Source organism: Opisthocomus hoazin, chromosome 16 (genome assembly GCF_030867145.1).
Source record: "Opisthocomus hoazin isolate bOpiHoa1 chromosome 16, bOpiHoa1.hap1, whole genome shotgun sequence".
Classification (NCBI taxonomy): Eukaryota; Metazoa; Chordata; class Aves; order Opisthocomiformes; family Opisthocomidae; genus Opisthocomus; species Opisthocomus hoazin.
In genome coordinates, this window is record NC_134429.1 from 12410556 (window position 1) to 12428891 (window position 18336).

The 18336-nt window shown below is 40.8% G+C and overlaps 3 protein-coding genes across 3 annotated transcripts in view; 2 read left to right on the forward strand and 1 right to left on the reverse strand.

Annotated features, from left to right (window-relative positions):
• LZIC (leucine zipper and CTNNBIP1 domain containing) overlaps positions 1-18336 on the reverse strand; it is a 34995-nt gene that overhangs the window by 14244 nt on the left and 2415 nt on the right. The window contains exons 2-3 of the mRNA XM_075437152.1: positions 17569-17640; positions 6504-6605 (exon numbers count right to left, since the gene is read on the reverse strand). The gene's annotated coding sequence lies outside the window, so the exon portion shown is untranslated. The remainder of the gene's footprint in view (positions 1-6503; positions 6606-17568; positions 17641-18336) is intronic.
• Positions 17-9595, forward strand: NMNAT1 (nicotinamide nucleotide adenylyltransferase 1). The gene is made up of 5 exons (XM_075437149.1): positions 17-95; positions 5179-5353; positions 5821-6004; positions 6702-6847; positions 8138-9595. The coding sequence occupies exons 2-5, from the start codon at positions 5230-5232 to the stop codon at positions 8536-8538; spliced, it is 855 nt and encodes a 284-aa protein (XP_075293264.1). The 5' UTR covers positions 17-95; positions 5179-5229; the 3' UTR covers positions 8539-9595.
• Positions 13565-17041, forward strand: RBP7 (retinol binding protein 7). The gene is made up of 4 exons (XM_009938294.2): positions 13565-13673; positions 16135-16313; positions 16569-16670; positions 16991-17041. The coding sequence occupies exons 1-4, from the start codon at positions 13601-13603 to the stop codon at positions 17039-17041; spliced, it is 405 nt and encodes a 134-aa protein (XP_009936596.1). The 5' UTR covers positions 13565-13600.

Consider the following 18336-nt stretch of genomic DNA (forward strand, 5'->3'; position numbering starts at 1 on the left):
CTCCGCTTCCGGCGCGCCCGGGCCAATGAGAGCGCGCGGCCGCGCGCCGCCCAGTGCGGGCCCTCAGCGCGGAGCCGGCGGCGCGGCCCGGGCCGGTAAGGGCGGGCGGGGCGGAGCGGCGGGGGCGGCCGGCTCGGGGCGGCGGCGGGGCCCGCGGCGGGGGCGGCGGGGGAGTGGCTGGGCCGGGGCCTGGTGCCGGTCCCGCGCGCCGGGGGCCGCAGCCGCGTGCAGGCCTCCCGCGGCGCGGAGCTGCGGGGAGGAGGCTGCCGAAACGGGCGGCAAGCGGGAGCGGTTGCACGCCGTACACGTAGCACTTGGTGGTGTTTATGTTCTGCAGGTATACGGGCGCGCTTAATAAATATGTGCCCCTGAAATGCAACTGAGATTGCCCAAAGCACACCCACAAACGCCTCCGTATCCCCAGAAGCGAACAGGGGGGTTTTGAACCCCCCCAAAACCTACGGTAGGCATCCTGGGGTGGGTTTGAGTGCAAACAGGTGTCCGATCCAGCTGAGTGCTAGCAGGGCTGCAAGCAGTACAGGCTAAATAGCGGTGAGATCACGAAGAAGCCTGATGAGATTATACATAAGCACGTATGTAAAGGACTACATCACAGGGCAAGTCACTTTTCCTTCTGAAGAAGAAGGGAAAATGATCCAGGCTGTCCTACACTTCGGGAAAATCTGAGTGAAGGCTTTCTTTCCCCTTCTTAAGTCTCTGTAGAGAGGTTTTACTAATATTTCATTTAGTATTTGGCATAAAATAGCATTAATTATTTGAAGACCGTTCTCAGTTTTGTGAAACTAAACACCTGCATGCAGATCTCTCTCCTCTCTATAGCAGGAGCTAGGCTGCTAGCTTGGATCTTGTGGTCAAACTGCAATAATTTGTTGTGTCAAGCAGTGCCAAATTATGTGTCGTTCATCAAAACTACTTATGTTGTTACACGGTAAGAACACGCATAGTTCCATACACAGCTCAGGCAGCAGCTGGGCTTTAACCATCACTGGAACATAGTTCTCTTTTTCTCTGCTGGGATGTGCAAATTGCATAGCTTTCCCCAAAGCGTTAGCGTTACCCGAAGGTCATTTCATACACAGCAGAGCCCAGCTCTGAAGGTGCTGTGCTGGTTATAAGGATGACACAACAGCGAAGGTAACCATGGGATGACACCTCTCTGCCATTTCCTCCGCTCTCCACATCAACTGCGCAGCTCTTTTCTGTTACAACAGTGCTAGACAGAGGATGTCAGTGCAAATCAGGAGACTGAGGGTATGAGCTTCTAGCAGAGATCAGGCAGAAGAGAAAGGTCCATGGAATGTGGAAAGAGGGGCAGGCCACTTGGGAAGAGTACAGAAATGTGGTGAGAGCATGCAGGGATGCAGCGTGCGACGAGGAAGGCCAAGGCCCACCTGGAATTGAAGCTGGCAAGGGATGTCAAAAACAACAAGAAGGGCTTCTTCAACTACATCAGCAGCAAAAGGAAGGCTAGGGACAATGTGGGGCCGCTGCTGAATGAGGTGGGTGTCCTGGTGACGGAGGATGCGGAGAAGGCAGACCTACTGAATGCCTTCTTTGCTTCAGTCTTCAGTGCTAAGACTGGCCCTCAGGAATCCCAGGCCCCGGAGGTAAGAGAAGAAGCCTACAAAGAGGACGACTTTCCCTTGGTCGAGGAGGACTGCGTGAGGGATCGCTTAAGCGATCTGGATGTCCACAAATCCATGGGCCCCGATGGAATGCACCCACGAGTGCTGAGAGAGCTGGCGGATGTCATTGCTGAGCCACTCTCCATCATCTTTGAGAGGTCCTGGAGGACAGGAGAGGTGCCCGAGGACTGGAGAAAGGCCAATGTCACTCCAATTTTCAAAAAGGGCAAGAAGGAGGACCCAGGGAACTACAGGCCGGTCAGCCTCACCTCCATCCCGGGAAAGGTGATGGAGCAGCTTATCCTGGAGGCCATCATCAAGCAAGTGGAAGAAAAGAAGGTTATCAGTAGTCAGCATGGATTCACCAAGGGGAAATCATGCCTGACCAATCTAATAGCTTTCTACGATGACATGACTGGCTGGGTAGACGAAGGGAGAGCTGTGGATGTTGTCTACCTTGACTTCAGCAAGGCTTTCGACACAGTCTCCCATGATATCCTCCTAGGGAAGCTGAGGAAGTGTGGGCTGGATGAGTGGTCGGTGAAGTGGATAGAGAACTGGCTGAATGGCAGAACTCAGAGGGTTGTCATCAGCGGCGCTGAGTCTAGTTGGAGGCTGGTAACAAGTGGTGTCCCTCAGGGGTCAGTACTGGGCCCAGTCTTGTTTAACTTCTTCATCAACGACCTGGATGAAGAGTTAGAATGTACCCTCAGCAAGTTTGCTGATGACACCAAACTGGGAGGTGTGGTAGACACACCAGAAGGCTGTGCTGCCATTCAGCGTGACCTGGATAGGCTGGAAAGCTGGGCAGAGAGGAACCTGATGAGGTTCAACAAAGGCAAATGCAGGGTCCTGTACCTGGGGAGGAACAACCCCAGGCACCAGTACAGGCTTGGGGTGGACCTGCTGGAGAGCAGCTCTGCGGAGAGGGACCTGGGTGTCCTGGTGGACGACAGGTTAACCATGAGCCAGCAGTGTGCCCTGGCTGCCAAGAAAGCCAATGGAATCCTGGGGTGCATCAAGAAGAGTGCGGCCAGCAGGACGAGGGAGGTTCTCCTTCCCCTCTACACTGCCCTGGTGAGGCCTCATCTGGAGTACTCTGTCCAGTTCTGGGCTCCCCAGTTCAAGAAAGATGAAGAGCTACTGGAGAGAGTCCAGCGGAGGGCTACAAGGATGGTGAGGGGACTGGAGCATCTCTCCTACAAGGAGAGGCTGAGGGAGCTGGGCTTGTTCAGCCTGAAGAAGAGAAGGCTGCGAGGGGACCTAATATATGCTTATAAATATCTGCAGGGTGGGTGTCAGGAGGATGGGGCCAAGCTCTTTTCAGTGGTGCCCAGTGACAGGACAAGGGGCAATGGGCACAAACTGAGGCACAGGAAGTTCCGTCTGAACATGAGGAAGAACTTCTTCCCTCTGAGGGTGACGGAGCACTGGCCCAGGCTGCCCAGGGAGGTTGTGGAGTCTCCTTCTCTGGAGATATTCAAGACCCGCCTGGACAAGGTCCTGTGCAGCCTGCTCTGGGTGACCCTGCTTCGGCAGGAGGGTTGGACTAGATGACCCACAGAGGTCCCTTCCAACCCCTACTATTCTGTGATTCTGTCATTCTGTGATTCTATGTGCAAACTACTAAATTATATTTATATTCTCATTTTCTATGCAGATAGGAAGCATTACCAGGTGAGTTTATGACGCAATAATTGCCTGTTTCTGAAGACTGTAAAATTAGCTAGCAGCATGAAAAAGGACACTTGACTAACTCCACTCCAGAAAAGGCCCTGCGTATTTTCATCTTGAAATTTTCTATTATTTTTCCCTTTGCTTTTTTTTTTAAAAAAAGGAGGAAATCAAGCCTTTTCAAATTTGCAGCATGAGTCGCTTTCTTCAGAAAGTAGGGCTCTATGTGTTACAAAGGCAAGTCTAACTCCTTTCCTTGCCTGTTCCCATAGTAACTGTTCTAGCTGATGCCCCTGTGAAGACTGCATTTCAAGTAACGCCAAACCCTTCAAATGCTGAACTACACTGCAGTAACAAAGAATATTTTAAAAGTTTGCGAAACTCTTGAAAGCACAGAAAAGTACTAACACTTGCAAAATGCGAAGCCTTGCAAGACCTCCCTTTTGTTCAAGGGCTATTTGATGTTAGTACATAGTAGCTGTTACAAGATTTAGCTGTGATGATATCTCACTGCTGTGGCAGCTGCGAACATCACTTGGCTTCTTTGTAAAGGAGACAGAATGTGAGGGTGACCTAGTGGGATTTTTGCAGGCAGTGATGTTGCTGTAGAAACAATGGCAGACTACTCAGTGCTCAACCCTGATGTCTCGGACATCTCACAAATAGCAACAGCAGGAGAATGGCCCATAACATATTCCAGTCTTCATTTGTTCAGGGCCAGCCTAGGGGAAACCATCTTGGCAAGCCAGAATATCCTCATGAAAGAAAAGAACACTGAGAAGCAAAAATCCATGCAGTGTGAGGAGAAATTAAAAAGCTAAGTAGTGAAGTTTCCTTATTTTCACCAATTCTTAAGCAGCTTTCTGAAACTGAAGTTTACAATTGGAACAGTGCTGTTGTATTTTTAAAAAGGAAAAAAAATCTGGTATTTAATTGCAGCTCTTACTAAACTTTTTTAAATTCACTTTTCTGTCATCTGTTCTGCTGGTACACCTACTGCTAACTTTCTGCAGTTCCAAGTAGATGGGTTGTTCTCATGTTTACTCCATAGCACTCTCTTCCCACATACCAAGAGCATGCAAAATGAAAATAAATCAGGAGTGAAGAAATCTTAACCCTCCTCTCCTCCAGAATTTAATGCCATATAATGTTAGTTCTATAGATTTTTCTGAAAAGACTCACTGCAATTTAGAGTAGCAGCACTGGGAACTGTCATAGGATTTTCTATTCGCCACTGTGAGCACTAGAAGTAAGGAAGTTACTTCCAAGGAAGTTCCCTTCCTTGGCATTGTCATCTTATAAAAAAGGGTGAACTTCTAATAAAGTTTGTCCTGCAATCAGGACAAATAATCTCATGAAGTTTTTTCTGCATGAGCTGCTTTGCTTCAGAGCGGGCATTATGCTGTGCTCTCTTCAGGCAAGCAGCCTGTTTTCAGTCACTTCATTTTTAAAGGTGTTTCCTCTTGCATATAGGAGGGAATCACAGCTGCTTTGGTAATACATGGGCAAGGCAAATTTGCGTTCATTTATCTATTACATATATCTTCTTCCTAGCACACTCACTTTTGTCTACATCCTTGATTTCTGAAGGCGCGCAGAATTATCCTCTTTTCTGCAACATAATGCCACTGTTGCCTCAGCTCCTTGCATTGTACCGTTACCCAGGGATAACCAGAAAGAACTAGAGGTGGTGGTTGTAATCTCTTAAAAACTGGATAATGCAGTATCACATGAACAATCACAAGCCAAGTGTTGCTGGAAGGAAAATACAGTTTTCAATTTGATCTTGAAATCTTCTGCTTATTGGCAGCACAAATAAGTACAAATAACTATTTTTTAATCTCGCCTCTTCTTGTAGTGACTGGTGACTAGCACCAACATTCTCCCCTTGGCTCTGTAGCTGCAAAGAATGGCTATGGAAGATCCTGACAAGAAGACTGAAGTGGTACTGCTGGCCTGTGGGTCCTTCAATCCCATTACCAACATGCATCTAAGGCTATTTGAGCTGGCTAAAGACTACTTTCATGAAACGGGTAGGATGGTAATTTATATCATTCAGAACAGCTCTGATAACTAGACAGTTAAATGTGAAGGTGAATGTTTTGCATATATGAATGCCTGTTTAATAGTGACAGATATTTTTGGAAATACTGATTAGATATTGAAGCTAGTATGCATGTATGTATCATACAAAATCATGTAGGCCAAATACATGAGAGAACAGGTTTATATATGTGTTGCTTATTCCTAATTTGAATGAGCTAAAGCATGAGTTTTATAGTTTATAGAAATCTATCTTTCTGATACAGCTTAGTAAATCTTTAATTGTGCTGCCTTGCACAATGCTAAAAGTGTACCATACTTTTCCACTGGGCTGGCTATCGGAGCTGGCATTGGTGTTCTTAGAGATTGCAGTGAATAATAGTTTAAATACAATGCAGTGGAAGTATCATCTGCTCAACCACTTTTCATGTTCTTGTGTGATGTGTTTTTTCCACAGGGAAATACAAAGTAATCAAAGGAATAATTTCACCAGTAGGTGATGCATATAAGAAGAAAGGTCTGATCAGTGCGAACCACCGAGTAACTATGGCAAAACTAGCTACAAAAAATTCAGATTGGGTGGAAGTTGATGATTGGGAAAGCAGCCAGAGTGAGTGGTTGGAAACAGTAAAAGTTTTAAGGTATTCTTCAGCCAGACTCTAACAAGTCTCAAGAACCTATAAAAGGATAAGGAATGGTGTTATCTCTTAACAAGTTAGATTAACAGCAGGCTAACCCCAAATTACATGAATAGACTCAGTGAAGTCAGAAGTGCTATTTATATGAGCAATGTAAATGAAAGATTGCACCATTACTCTTAAACGTACAAAAAAGCCTGTGAACAATTTTGAAGATACACTGTTTCTTAGGCTTTATTCAAATTTTGTGCTGAAAAGGTGTTTATGAGGAAGGACAAGAAACTGTGGTAGACAAGTGCTACACACACTTCCCTCATTTGATTCTGATTGTGATATGCTGCCCATTTGTGTATTTAAAGGCTGGCAAGAGAATTGCCTGAAGGAATATCTTTTTTTTTTTTTTTTTTTTTTTTAAGTTTTATGTTTTTTACTCAGTCACTGCTACTTCACTGAGGTTTTTCTTTTTAAAACGAATTTTTATTAAAAAAAGAAACAAACCGACCTTGTTGCTTTGGAATCTTTGCATTCTGACCATCTTGGGACCCAGCTCTCACATGTCCCTGTTCCAGCAGATCAGTTCTTGGATGGATTGTCTGTGAAAGTACTGCAGGAGGAAGTGGTGATACATTATTTAGTAAGCCATACTCTTCCCTATATTCTCCTACATCTTTAAAATACCTGAAATGCATCTGTTTTGCAGGTACCATCATCAAAAGCTTTTACCTCCTGATCCCAGTAGTAGTCTGCAGAATGCTACACCTTTAACAAAGCCAGGACGGAAGAGGAAACAGGAGCCAAACAGGCATGACCCCGTTAAAAAGAAAAATCAGAGTCCAGATATAAAAAGTTAAGTCTGTTTGCAAATTCAATGCTTAACAGTACTTGCTATTTCAAGGGAATTGCGCTGATGAGTAGCTTTTTTTTGATGCTATTTCTTAGTTCTGATTTCACTGAAGAAGTTTATTCACTTAGATCCCACAGCATAAAGCAATAGGCTTTGTAACAAGACGACTGTAAGGGTAAAATATATAGGACATGAAAAATACTAAAGATAATAGAAATTTGGTCTGATAGAGGTCTGAGCTATCCATTTTACCTACAGAACTTTACTATACTGTAGTTACAGCTGAGAATTTTGGATCAAATTATAAGTTGCTGAAGAATGGACAGGATTAAGTCCTGAAATTCAAAATGTATCTGGGTACAGGATCATTTAACATTGTAATTTATGTAGCTTGGCTTTGTAATTTTACGTAGCATTTATTTTGGTTATTGCTTTTAGAACTTAATTTTAGTTCTTTAGCTTAACATGTACAACTGTATGTATTCATACAGGGTTTGAATGGCCTTGCATAATGACCATCTGAATCCTTTATATAACAAATCTTGACTTCTGCCTGACTTGTTCCCTTGAACCTTTCCAAATTCTGCTGTTTAATTGATAAAGTTGTATTCAAAGAAAAGACCAACAGCATCAGGCAGGCTTTTTTCATGTTGTGTTGACAGATGTTTTACTACATTCCTACCAACCTGTGACATTACTGGAAGCTGCAGATTTAGCACTCTCAATTTTGCTTCCATTACTCTAAGGTGGTTTCTATCTGCATGCTCCTCTAGATTTGCTATAAAATGTAGCGTGGAAGAAAGTCCCCTGCAGTCAGGTTACACAGTCTATGGTTTTGGGGTTTTTTTTGTTCGTATTTCCTTTCCTTTAACATAGTCCCCTCTGCCCCCTGTCCCGTAAAAGCTAGCTCCTCTTCTGTAACTCTGTGGAATGTCAGATAAAGTTTTAACAGCATTACAGTATCCTTTCATACTTAGCTATTCTGGAATTTTCTCTGTATTTTCTTTTACTTTGCTCCTCACAGTGATTGATTCACCCCAAGGCTAAATAAGTATATTAATTTTCCAGTCATTTTGAATGAAGGGACTCCTATAAACTTTTTTTCAGAATAATCCTGCATTGAGGCTACTACTTGTAAATTATATACTCTGAATCTTTTTTTATTTCATTCCATAGTCTCATCTTAACCAAAGACACAGAGAGGTAGCCTAGAAATTAAATGTCTGCATTGAGTTAGATAAAATATGGTGGCCTAAACCAAGCCCCGTTTCTCACTTATTTTTCTTTTTAAGGTGTCCCACAGGTTAAACTGCTTTGTGGAAGTGACATGCTGGAATCTTTTGGGATCCCCAGTCTGTGGAAGTTGGAGGACATCACTGAAATTGTGGAAAATCATGGCCTTGTGTGCATCAGTAGGGCTGGAAACAGCGTTCAGAAATTCATCTATGAATCTGATATTTTGTGGAAACATAAGAATAACATTCACCTTGTGGAAGAATGGATCACAAATGACATTTCCTCCACCAAGATCAGGAGAGCACTGCGGAGGGGCCAGAGCATTCGTTACCTAGTGCCTGATGTAGTTCAAGCATACATAGAAAAAAATAATCTGTATAGTCCAGAGAGTGAAGACAGGAATGCTGGGGTTGTCTTGGCTCCCTTACAGAAACATGCAAGAGATTCCGAGAACTAACAGGCACTATACAGCTAACTCATTTTCTGCTGTGAAAAAAGCTACAGTTCAGTACAGGAAAATGTGTTTTTTGGGGGTTGTTTTTTTTGTTGTGTTTTTAAGTAAATACTGGGCTAATTCTGTGGCTTTAGTACATACATAGTTGCTGTTGAGGTTTGGTGCACTCAATAATTGGACCTACACAATCTGTTTTAAATCCAACAATAAGATTTTCACATTTAGACATTTTGTCACAGTGCAGTGAACTAAGTACAAGAATTCACACTTGCATATGAGAATTACAAATTAACAAACAAAACAAATGAAAATGTTCCAATTAGTTTTAACTCAGAAGGCTCTGAGTGCTATTTATAAAATACTAACAAATATTTTTAATAACTTAGTGTCTTAACAAAGCCATTTAATTGCAAAATGTACCACTTACTGGTAGTAAATGTATGTATAAACTCATTTTTTAAAAGATTGCCAACATGTGGTGCACCTCAAATAAATTATTTAGCTCTATCCTGGAAAGGAAAAATTCACTCCTGGCTGAAGCGGTGCTAGATATACCATGGTTTGAGTTGCCTGCCTTTCAAATATGCAGCCTGTTTGTCTGCCATCATGCAATTTGCTCCCAGAAATGCCTTGGGCTTTACTTTTCCATTCATGTTCCCAGAGCTGTACGTTAATCTCAGCACTGTTTGTCATGGAAAGACAGACCTACTTCAGAAATTAATAATAGTGTCATTGCACTGATTCTCAGACAGTTGTCCCTTTATTTCAAATAATAAACGAGCTTTTACTTTGGAGCCAAATGTATATAGCCAGAATTGTTTTCTGTAACTGGAGTTGAGCAGAAATGGTAGGATATTGAGACTGTACATAAGTGAAATGTTTTTCTTTGCTAGAAATCTGGTTTTGAATTTAACAGTATATTGCCTGCATTACATGAATATAAACTAGAGGGGCACTGTCAATGTCATGGTGATAGAATTCTACCTCCCTTTATTTGCCATTATCCCATTTTTGTTTAATTATGTGCCTTATTAAAAATGTCAAGGTTTCCAAGATGCTACCTAATGGGTCAACAGCTTTTTCATACGATCTCCACAAGATGACTCCATTCACATTTTTCAGATCAACCAATCCAGCAGAATGAGAGAGACTCGGAGCAGGAAGCCTAGATGCTGTTGGGCAAGTCTAGAATGAGGGACACGTTCCAGGATCATAGCCATTGCAACCTGTCATCCTCCTTCCGTGGGCAGGGGATCCCAGAAAAGCTGAGGCAGAGATTCCCTAGAAGCTTAGTGGCAGTCTGGAAGCCAGAAGCCAAACATAGAACATCACAGGTGGCCCTAGGGCCTACAAGGCTCCTATAAAACCCAACAGGGGAGTCAAGATACTATCAGAAAAACCTGTTACCCACAGTGGAGCCAGCATGGGGCATGCAAACTTGGAGCCCCACATGAAATGCTGCAATTACTATACACTAGAACATCTGTGTTCTGCTAGCTGCAGCCTGTGAAGGTGGATGTCTACGGAGAATCTATGAGGAGATTAGTGTAATAAAATCAAGTCACAAGTGTATCTGTAACCGCACTGTGACAGAAAGTAGCATCAAAGATTCTTATGTTTTTTTCTTGGTGATTCCTACATCAAATGTACTCATTCTGCCATTTTTTCCCTTGGAGCACAGGCAAGCTTACACTGTCCATTGAAATGAGACTGGGTTCGTTTATCAATAGTAATAAAGATACCGAAGGATAAATTATGCCCCCTTGACAACTTAGCAATCAAACTGCCATAACTGATGGCAGGTAGCTATATTATTGATGGTGCATAGGAAAGGACAAGATCTACTTTTCTCTTTTGCTCGCTGTCTATCTTAATGACTGGCAAGAATAGAGGGCAAGAAAAGATTTATTTTCAGCCCTCAAGTCAACCAGTGTGCTTCTGAATAAACACAGCGGATCTTTCTAATGGGAAAGCACCCTATTTATGTGGTCACTTTTCAGAGTAAAACTGCACTTTAGGTTTATTCTTCTAAACAAAGATGCTGGTGTGTGTTGGTACACTTTGTGTAATTCTATAGAAACTGCAAATTCAATAGGATGTTTCATAAAGCTTTGGTCTCCAAACAGTTATATTTCACTGGGTTTTAATGTAGTTATGTGTGATGGGTCTTTCAATAAAATAAATTGCATGTAATATGCTAATTTTAGTCATCCTGTTATTAACCAAGTCTGATGACTGCGTGATTTTTCAGTAGGTAGAGTGACGTCAGTACAGTTTTGTCTACACAAAACAGAACATTGCTCGAAAATTACACTGACTGCTGAGTATGGATCTTTTGTTTTACTAGTGGGATCCAGAAACCTGCCTGTTAAAACACTAGGAGTAACCGCACACTGACTATCCACTGTTCCAATCAGTCATCAGCATCACAGTCAGTGATGCCTATTCAAAAATGTGAGATAGGTGTAACTTTCAAGAGTGGACCAGATCTAAAAGAGAATCTATGTACTTCAAAATGCAAGGTTTGTGAATAATGCAGTTCACTGAACTTTCTAAAAGGGCTACAATGCATTCATAGATGTTCTAAAAACAAAAATGAGACTTTTTACATCGCTGCATTTGGTTCTGCTTTATTAAGAGAACACAGGGCCCTTCCACCATACATATAATTGACACTCAAAATATTTTATAAATACTGCAACAGCAGCAGGAACCACTTTATCTCCTGTAATGAGGCCACACTGTGTTAGAGGTTCAGTGCTGCACAATTAAGATGGAAATGGAAAAAAATTATTTCCACAGAACATTGGGAATTTGTAAGGGAGAAAGAAATGAACTATCAAAGGATGTGGCCAGAGCACTTTGCAGTTCTTAGAAAAAGTTCCACAGGCAATTCTCTGGCTGACCCTTGAAATAGCAACCCTAGTACCCTTTAAAAGTCTTGGTTTGAGATTAAGCACTGATTTACAGAAAGAAACACCACACCCCAGACAATCTGCATGATGTTAATTTTCAATTAAAATGTTATATCCAGACTTTTACACAGGACTTACCCAACTACTGACTTCTCTTTACTTGGAAGAGTCAGTAGTATTGCAACAGTGCTTTACTACCATAACCTCGTAATAACAAATTATGGGTGAAATGTTACTATCTGAGTCCAGGGGAAACATTAATTTGCATTTCTCTGTGCCATTCCTAGTCTAGTATAGGTTAGAGAACAATATCCATCTGCAAACAGGAAGCAAGCTTTGACGTCCTATTTCCTACTCGCATGATTCTGTGAGTCATGTAGGTCAAACTGTCAGCTCCAAAAATGTAGCTAAAGTTCAGGGAAACTTCATTTTCTCTGCAAAATACTTTTATTCAGCCTAACCTGAGGCAGTAAATAGATAAACGTAGCAGCTATAGGCGAGTTCCTCATTCAAGATTCAGAATACCAAATTCCCTTTTTACTATAGTAGCAACAAAGTTAAGATTTCCCTGGCCCATCAGTTTTGGGTTTTTCTTTTAATGTAGCCTTCATCGTGGCACTCATTACTGTACCATCTGACCACTTAAAATGTGCGATTAAGCTAACACTCAAAATATATGTGTGACTTCAGGAATGATTGTTTTCCCCATTTTACTGATGAGGAAACTGAGGTAAGAAGTTATCTAGCTGCCCTGTACTTAGAAATTCCAGAGTGCCTAGTTGTTCAGCATTATTAAATTCATATTTCTCACTTGGTAAATTGTAAGAATAAGGCATACAGTTTGCAAAAGGTAACCACAGATGGAGGAACTGCAAGAAATTGGAGAATTATGTATCTTCCAAAGGAAATAAAATCTCACTTCCAAATTCCTCACATATCCTTTCTCTTCAAAGTCAAGCATTCTCCATTCACTTTTCAAAACATTTTTGGGTCATCACTTAAGAGATTTCTTTCACTTCTTTGCTGAAGATAAAGTCCAACACCAAAGTTTACCTGCTGCACCCTGTGTTCTACTCCGTATACACTCTGCCAGAATGTGTAGCATCTAATAAAGCATCAGTGGGAATAACTTCTATGTCATCTCTCCTTTACTGTATGTGTCAAGAATAAAAAGCAAAGGGAGGAGCTACATCTTCTACATACACTAGAGTACTTTTTAATTTGTTATCGGCTATTTTTAGGAGTTGAAAGTGGATTGCAAGAACAAGTATTCGTCCTCTTTCACATCTAGGAAAACTTATAAATACAGAGCTGCAGAACTGGGAACAGAGCTCAGACCTCTGGATCTGCTGTCTCATGCCTAACTGCTACACAAATTTTCTGGCAGGTAAGGCACCTAAGAAAATAAAGAATTTTGTATATGTATGTTCATTTAACTGGGATATAACTAACAGCATTAAAGAAATCAGAACACAAGGAGGTAAACTGTGGCACAGCAGAGCCGTGTTGAAAGTCACATCAGAGAATAACACACACAAACAAGATTTGCCTTTCACTTTTCTGTTATAACCACTAGACAACCATGCTGCCTACTATTCACTCCAGACAAACTAACAAGATACAACATTTATCTCTATTACTTTGCCATAGGTACTGCTTTAAAATGTGCTGATACAACACTCTCCACAGTTTAACAGTCAATCCCCATCTGTTCAAATATAGCGTGTATTTACGGTGCGTAGATCACCTTTTCAACAAAAATGTAGATTTCACATCATAAAGCCACAGATCTAATATACATGCAGGGAATTTAATAAGGACAAAATGTGTCTATGATTCCCTTTAAAGGATACAAGATAGAGACAAATCATTTAAACCACTTTTTGGTTTGCATTGTGACTCTTGGGCTATTAACATTTGCTCCACACAAAGATTTCGGAAACTGTGAACTTTTCCCTCCAATGCAGCTGAAGCTGATCTACTAACACCCTCTCACCTATTGGCTCAGCAATAGTACCCTTCCCCTCCATCAGAAAGGCTCGCAGACATAATTCCACCCACAGTCTTCCTTATATAAAGACTAGCTGGAAAATTACTTCTTCATTTTTACTTTTTGGTCAGAGGTTGACTATATCTTTGACAGTCTGGCAATGCCTGTGGATTTCAGTGGAACCTGGAACCTTATCAGCAATGACAACTTTGAAGGTTACATGGTGGCCTTAGGTAGGTGAAAATACCATATTCTATCCTTCCCCTGTAAGGGTTCTCCTGCATTTTAGAAGTCTGAGTTGTTCTAAGACCTAGATATTGCTGATGCTTTTTTTTTTTTTCTGAAAAACAATGGAAAAATCTTTGTTTATGGATAAACAGACAGCATTAACTATATTTCAGCCTGTCACCCAAGTGTCCTTGCAGCTTTCAGGAATTTCTCAGCCTAGTACTTGTTAAAAGTAGAATTTCTGCATAGCTTTCATCAGACACAGGGAAGAGTTTGCCCCGTCCAGTCAATTCCACTTGCTTTTGAGCGCAAACCTACATAAGCTGTCTAGGATTAATTAAATGTTAAGTAATAAAAAAAAAAAAAGTTTAAGTATTTGACACTTCCAGGCAGTTGTTTAGCTTGGTTTCACTTATCTTTCAACAGCTTACAAAATACTCCTCTCATTACTGTGACTTGTTGATAAGTTTCTCTAACTGTCCCTCTTCTGGAGTGCTTGAAGCTAACCTCTTACCTTGCTCAGATCTTTTAGAGAAAGATTAACGGTGCTTTAACAGGGAACTAAGAAAGTTCTTGTTCCTGATACTTTATCAGCTTTCTTGTTTAAAGCTCATTACAGACTGTGACAGCAGGCAACCTTGTGTGCTGCCTTCCCTTCTCCCTGCCTCTCCCACCCCTTTCTCCCTTTCTGACTTCTTGTAAACTGATGACCAGCAGTGCCTCTTGTTGGCTATTGTATACACCACAAGAACGAAATATATTTTCTGACTGTATCTATGCTGGGTGACCTACATAGATTGTCTAGTTAGTATCTTTTAACATGGTGAAAGAACTCTTCTCTGTTTCTCATCTGTATTATAAATTAGGAAAAAAGGAAAGGGTGCTCCCATAATAAGAATTTATTCATCAGTTTGAATACTAAGTCATACGCTCTTAATGTGTTAATGTCTTCAAAAAGAATAGAGATTCTGTCTGTTCCTTGATAATAAACATTGTCCAGCTAAGTAAAGGGCTTTTTTAATGAAACATAACTACTAATCTTGTGAAAAATGCAATTTGTTTTCAGCATGCAGTTGAGGGAACTTACTTAAAAGTAAAGGCAAAGGATCATGTTAATGATTTGCAACCTATCTTTAATTACTTCTGCTTGGTTGTCAGCATAATGAACAAAACATGGACTGAAATAAATATGGTACAGCTAGAATGAAAAACTTTTCTGCCAGGGTAAGTAGAGTGAGGAGGCTAATATCTGATCAGCTGCATAACTAGAGGGTTATAGAAAAGAATGTGGCAATTCCAAGCCCAGTCTTTCCTTCAATTTAATATCTAACTCTAAAGACTAGATTTGTATGTAGTTTGTATTTATACATTCTTATAACCATGTTAAGGCTTCATGTGCATGGCTGTTGCCAGTACTGAATTCAAACCCTTCTGTGCTAAAATAAATTGGTAACCATGTGAAAACATGACTGACAGATTCTGGCACTTCTGTAATGCATACAGTGATGAAGTCGCACTTCAAACACAGACTGCATAATGAGCCATATGGTTCAACACATGGTAGCTGAACACACCCTGTCAAGAAGATCACAACCTCAGCCTGCATAAAGGGAGAAACTTCTAGTGGTCATATAAAATGACACTTTTAATCTAGGGGATGAAAACAGCTAAATTAATTGATACACAGCCCCCCATTTTACCCACCCCCTTCCTGAAAACCCAACTCTGAGCATGCTATTGGGATGCAGTGTAATTCAGTTGCCTACCAAATAGATGGCCTGTTCCTCTAAAGAAACAAACATTCACTAGAGAAATAGAAAAATAAAACAAACCTCTAGAAGCACTGCTTTAAGGTCAGTATTACCAAGAACATCAGGATTCTGTTAGAGGTGACTGATCATTACAGATAACCAGGGAATCTTTTGACAAGTGTATGTTTTCTAGTTGCACTTAAAAAGTGTTTATAGCAAGTACATGTCCTGAACACAAGCCCGAGTAATGAATGCTAGGACTGTTCTTCATTTTACCCTATTTAAGGTATAGGATGCAAAGAATTCTTGTTAATTCACATAAAGCCTTTCCTCTGACAAAGGATGAGAATAGGCATTAACTATTCCTGCTAGGTGAGCAGGGGTAAATCTGAGACCAAGCTTGGGGTGTCTGTGGGAAACCAACTCTCCCCAACTCCTAAAAGGACTCTCCTGACTTAAGTCCTAGAAATCTCGCATAGGAATTGTGCAACAACTGAGTAAACAGGTTTCCAGAGAGTTAAATGTACAAGAACATGACTTGATCTGTGTAACATAGAGTTTTAAACAAAAAAAAAAAACAACCAAAACCAACAAAGCCTTGCATAGCAGTAAGGTCAAACTATCTAAGAAATGCTTCTACTAGTAATAAGGTTAAGTTCTGGGTGTCAAAACGATTGGTGATAAATATAACTGACCTTTTTGCCTCCTGTCTAAGGTATTGACTTTGCAACACGCAAGATAGCAAAAATGCTGAAGCCTCAGAAAGTGATCAAACAAGATGGTGATTCATTTTATATCCATACCACTAGCACATTCAGAGATTATTTGCTTCAATTCAAAATTGGAGAAGAGTTTGAAGAAGATAATAAAGGCCTGGATAACAGAAAATGCAAGGTGAGACTGAATCAAGAGGCTGTGACAAAATTAAGATGCCATTATCAATCCAGCTGCTTGAGCTGAAATAATTTCAAGAATGCTATTTGTAATGCAATGCAGAGGTAGGAACCTGAGTTACAGACAAGGAGTTTCACTTTCCCTCAGGAGTAGTATTTAGGTTCCCTTTTATCTAGGAAAAAAGGACATTGTCTACGAGTGTATTTGTGAAACCGAGACAAAGACATACAGAAACACTTGTTTCCTCTTCCACAGAGCCTAGTTACCTGGGAAAATGATAAACTTGTCTGTGTCCAGACTGGTGAGAACAACAACAGGGGCTGGACTCATTGGCTTGAAGGAGATGACCTCCACCTGGTATTTACTTCAGATTTCCACTAATTCTGTCTCTATATGACAAAAATAAGATCTATAATGTGGTCACCGTGTGCACAAGTCTTCCAGCTCTGTAGTATTTGTAATGGATGGTAGATAGTGAGCACGTGCTGCTTTGATTTTAGTTTAGCTGGAACAACTTCATTGTTTCACTGTCTTGTATAGTTACATTCAGAATGTCAAGCTTAACCTATTGCGTGGCAGCACAGTGGTGGTCAGTAGTTGTGGCAAAGGATCTATGTCCACTTTCAGAAGCAGTTCCTTTGTTCACTATATATCTGTACTCTTGGTTTTTTTGGCAGGAGCTTCGTTGTGAGAATCAAGTATGTAAACAGGTCTTCAAGAGAGCTTGAGTATGTGTCCCGATTCCTACACAGAGACAGCTACCTACAGGAGACTGCATCCTCATGTCCAGTGATGGCTGTACAGACGAGAACTGATTTGTTGTATCAATTAACTTAAATGGTCTGATGTTTCTGGCTCAGGAAATAAGTCTGCTGTTGCCAGTATTAAAGATCTGATTTTTGCTAATAAATGCGCCAAACCAATCTGAACTATCTGACTTCTGAATGTGTTTTTGGAAGGTGAAAAAACCCCACAACCCAACATGTAAGTGATGTGGCTTGGGTCTCTGGTTAACTAACAGTCTAAATCAAAACAACTGCCTATTCTAAAGGGGCATGCCAACATCAAACAAAACAGAGGTGGAACATGGTAGAGACAAAGAAAGCAGACAAAGGATACAGATTTATTATTCAAAATGCTTCTCTAAGTTGCAGACTAGTAGTTAACGCCACTTGATCATATCTTAAATATGTAATGTAAGACCCTATATTGTGCCACAGCTGCTTTGTTCTCAAAATAATTAAGTTTGGCTTACCGGAGGAAACTAGCCTGTGATCCAATTGCAGAACAATGAAGACAGGTCTGAGTAATCCATGTAGATTCCAGTCTGCAAAATAATTGAACTCTATAAGCACATATACAGAGTGAAAACAATGCTTCTTTAGTTCAGATTTATTTGCATGCATCTGTTCAATTAAGTTAAATGTTTTTGACCTTGTGTAATGTTGCATAGAGAAGTAGGTTTTATTCTGCCTTGTATAAACAAAGTGATCAGATCAACTTGGTAGTTACACATAACATGAGTTGGTAACATTTACATTGCAGGGATCTTACCACCAGTGGAAAAAGAAAAGAGTTTGATTAAATTTAGCTAAGTTTATAACTTAATTACTTTCTATGCAAATAAAATTCTAAAGTAATCCCTGATGTTTTAAAATGTAAGTAACACTACCTTTCTGCTACTTCTTGTCAGTTCAGAATTCTTAAAGCTACCACCAGAGGCAGACAAAATCTGTTGAAGCTTGGAGGGCCTTTTGTTTGATTGAACCCCCCATATAATTACTGGACGACTATGTAAATTTAAGCTAGTTTCCAAAATATCAAGAAAAGAACTAGTATTCCTTATACAGTTAGGGAAATGTGGGGGACCAGCAGTAAAATGCCTGGTGTTTATTTCTGTGGATCTTGACAGTGTCTTCCTTCGGGAACTGAGTAGTTTTCATTTATTTGAAAACAAAATTACAGTTACCATGTTATCCTAATATAAACAACAAATTCATGCAGCAAACATAGCCATGAGCAA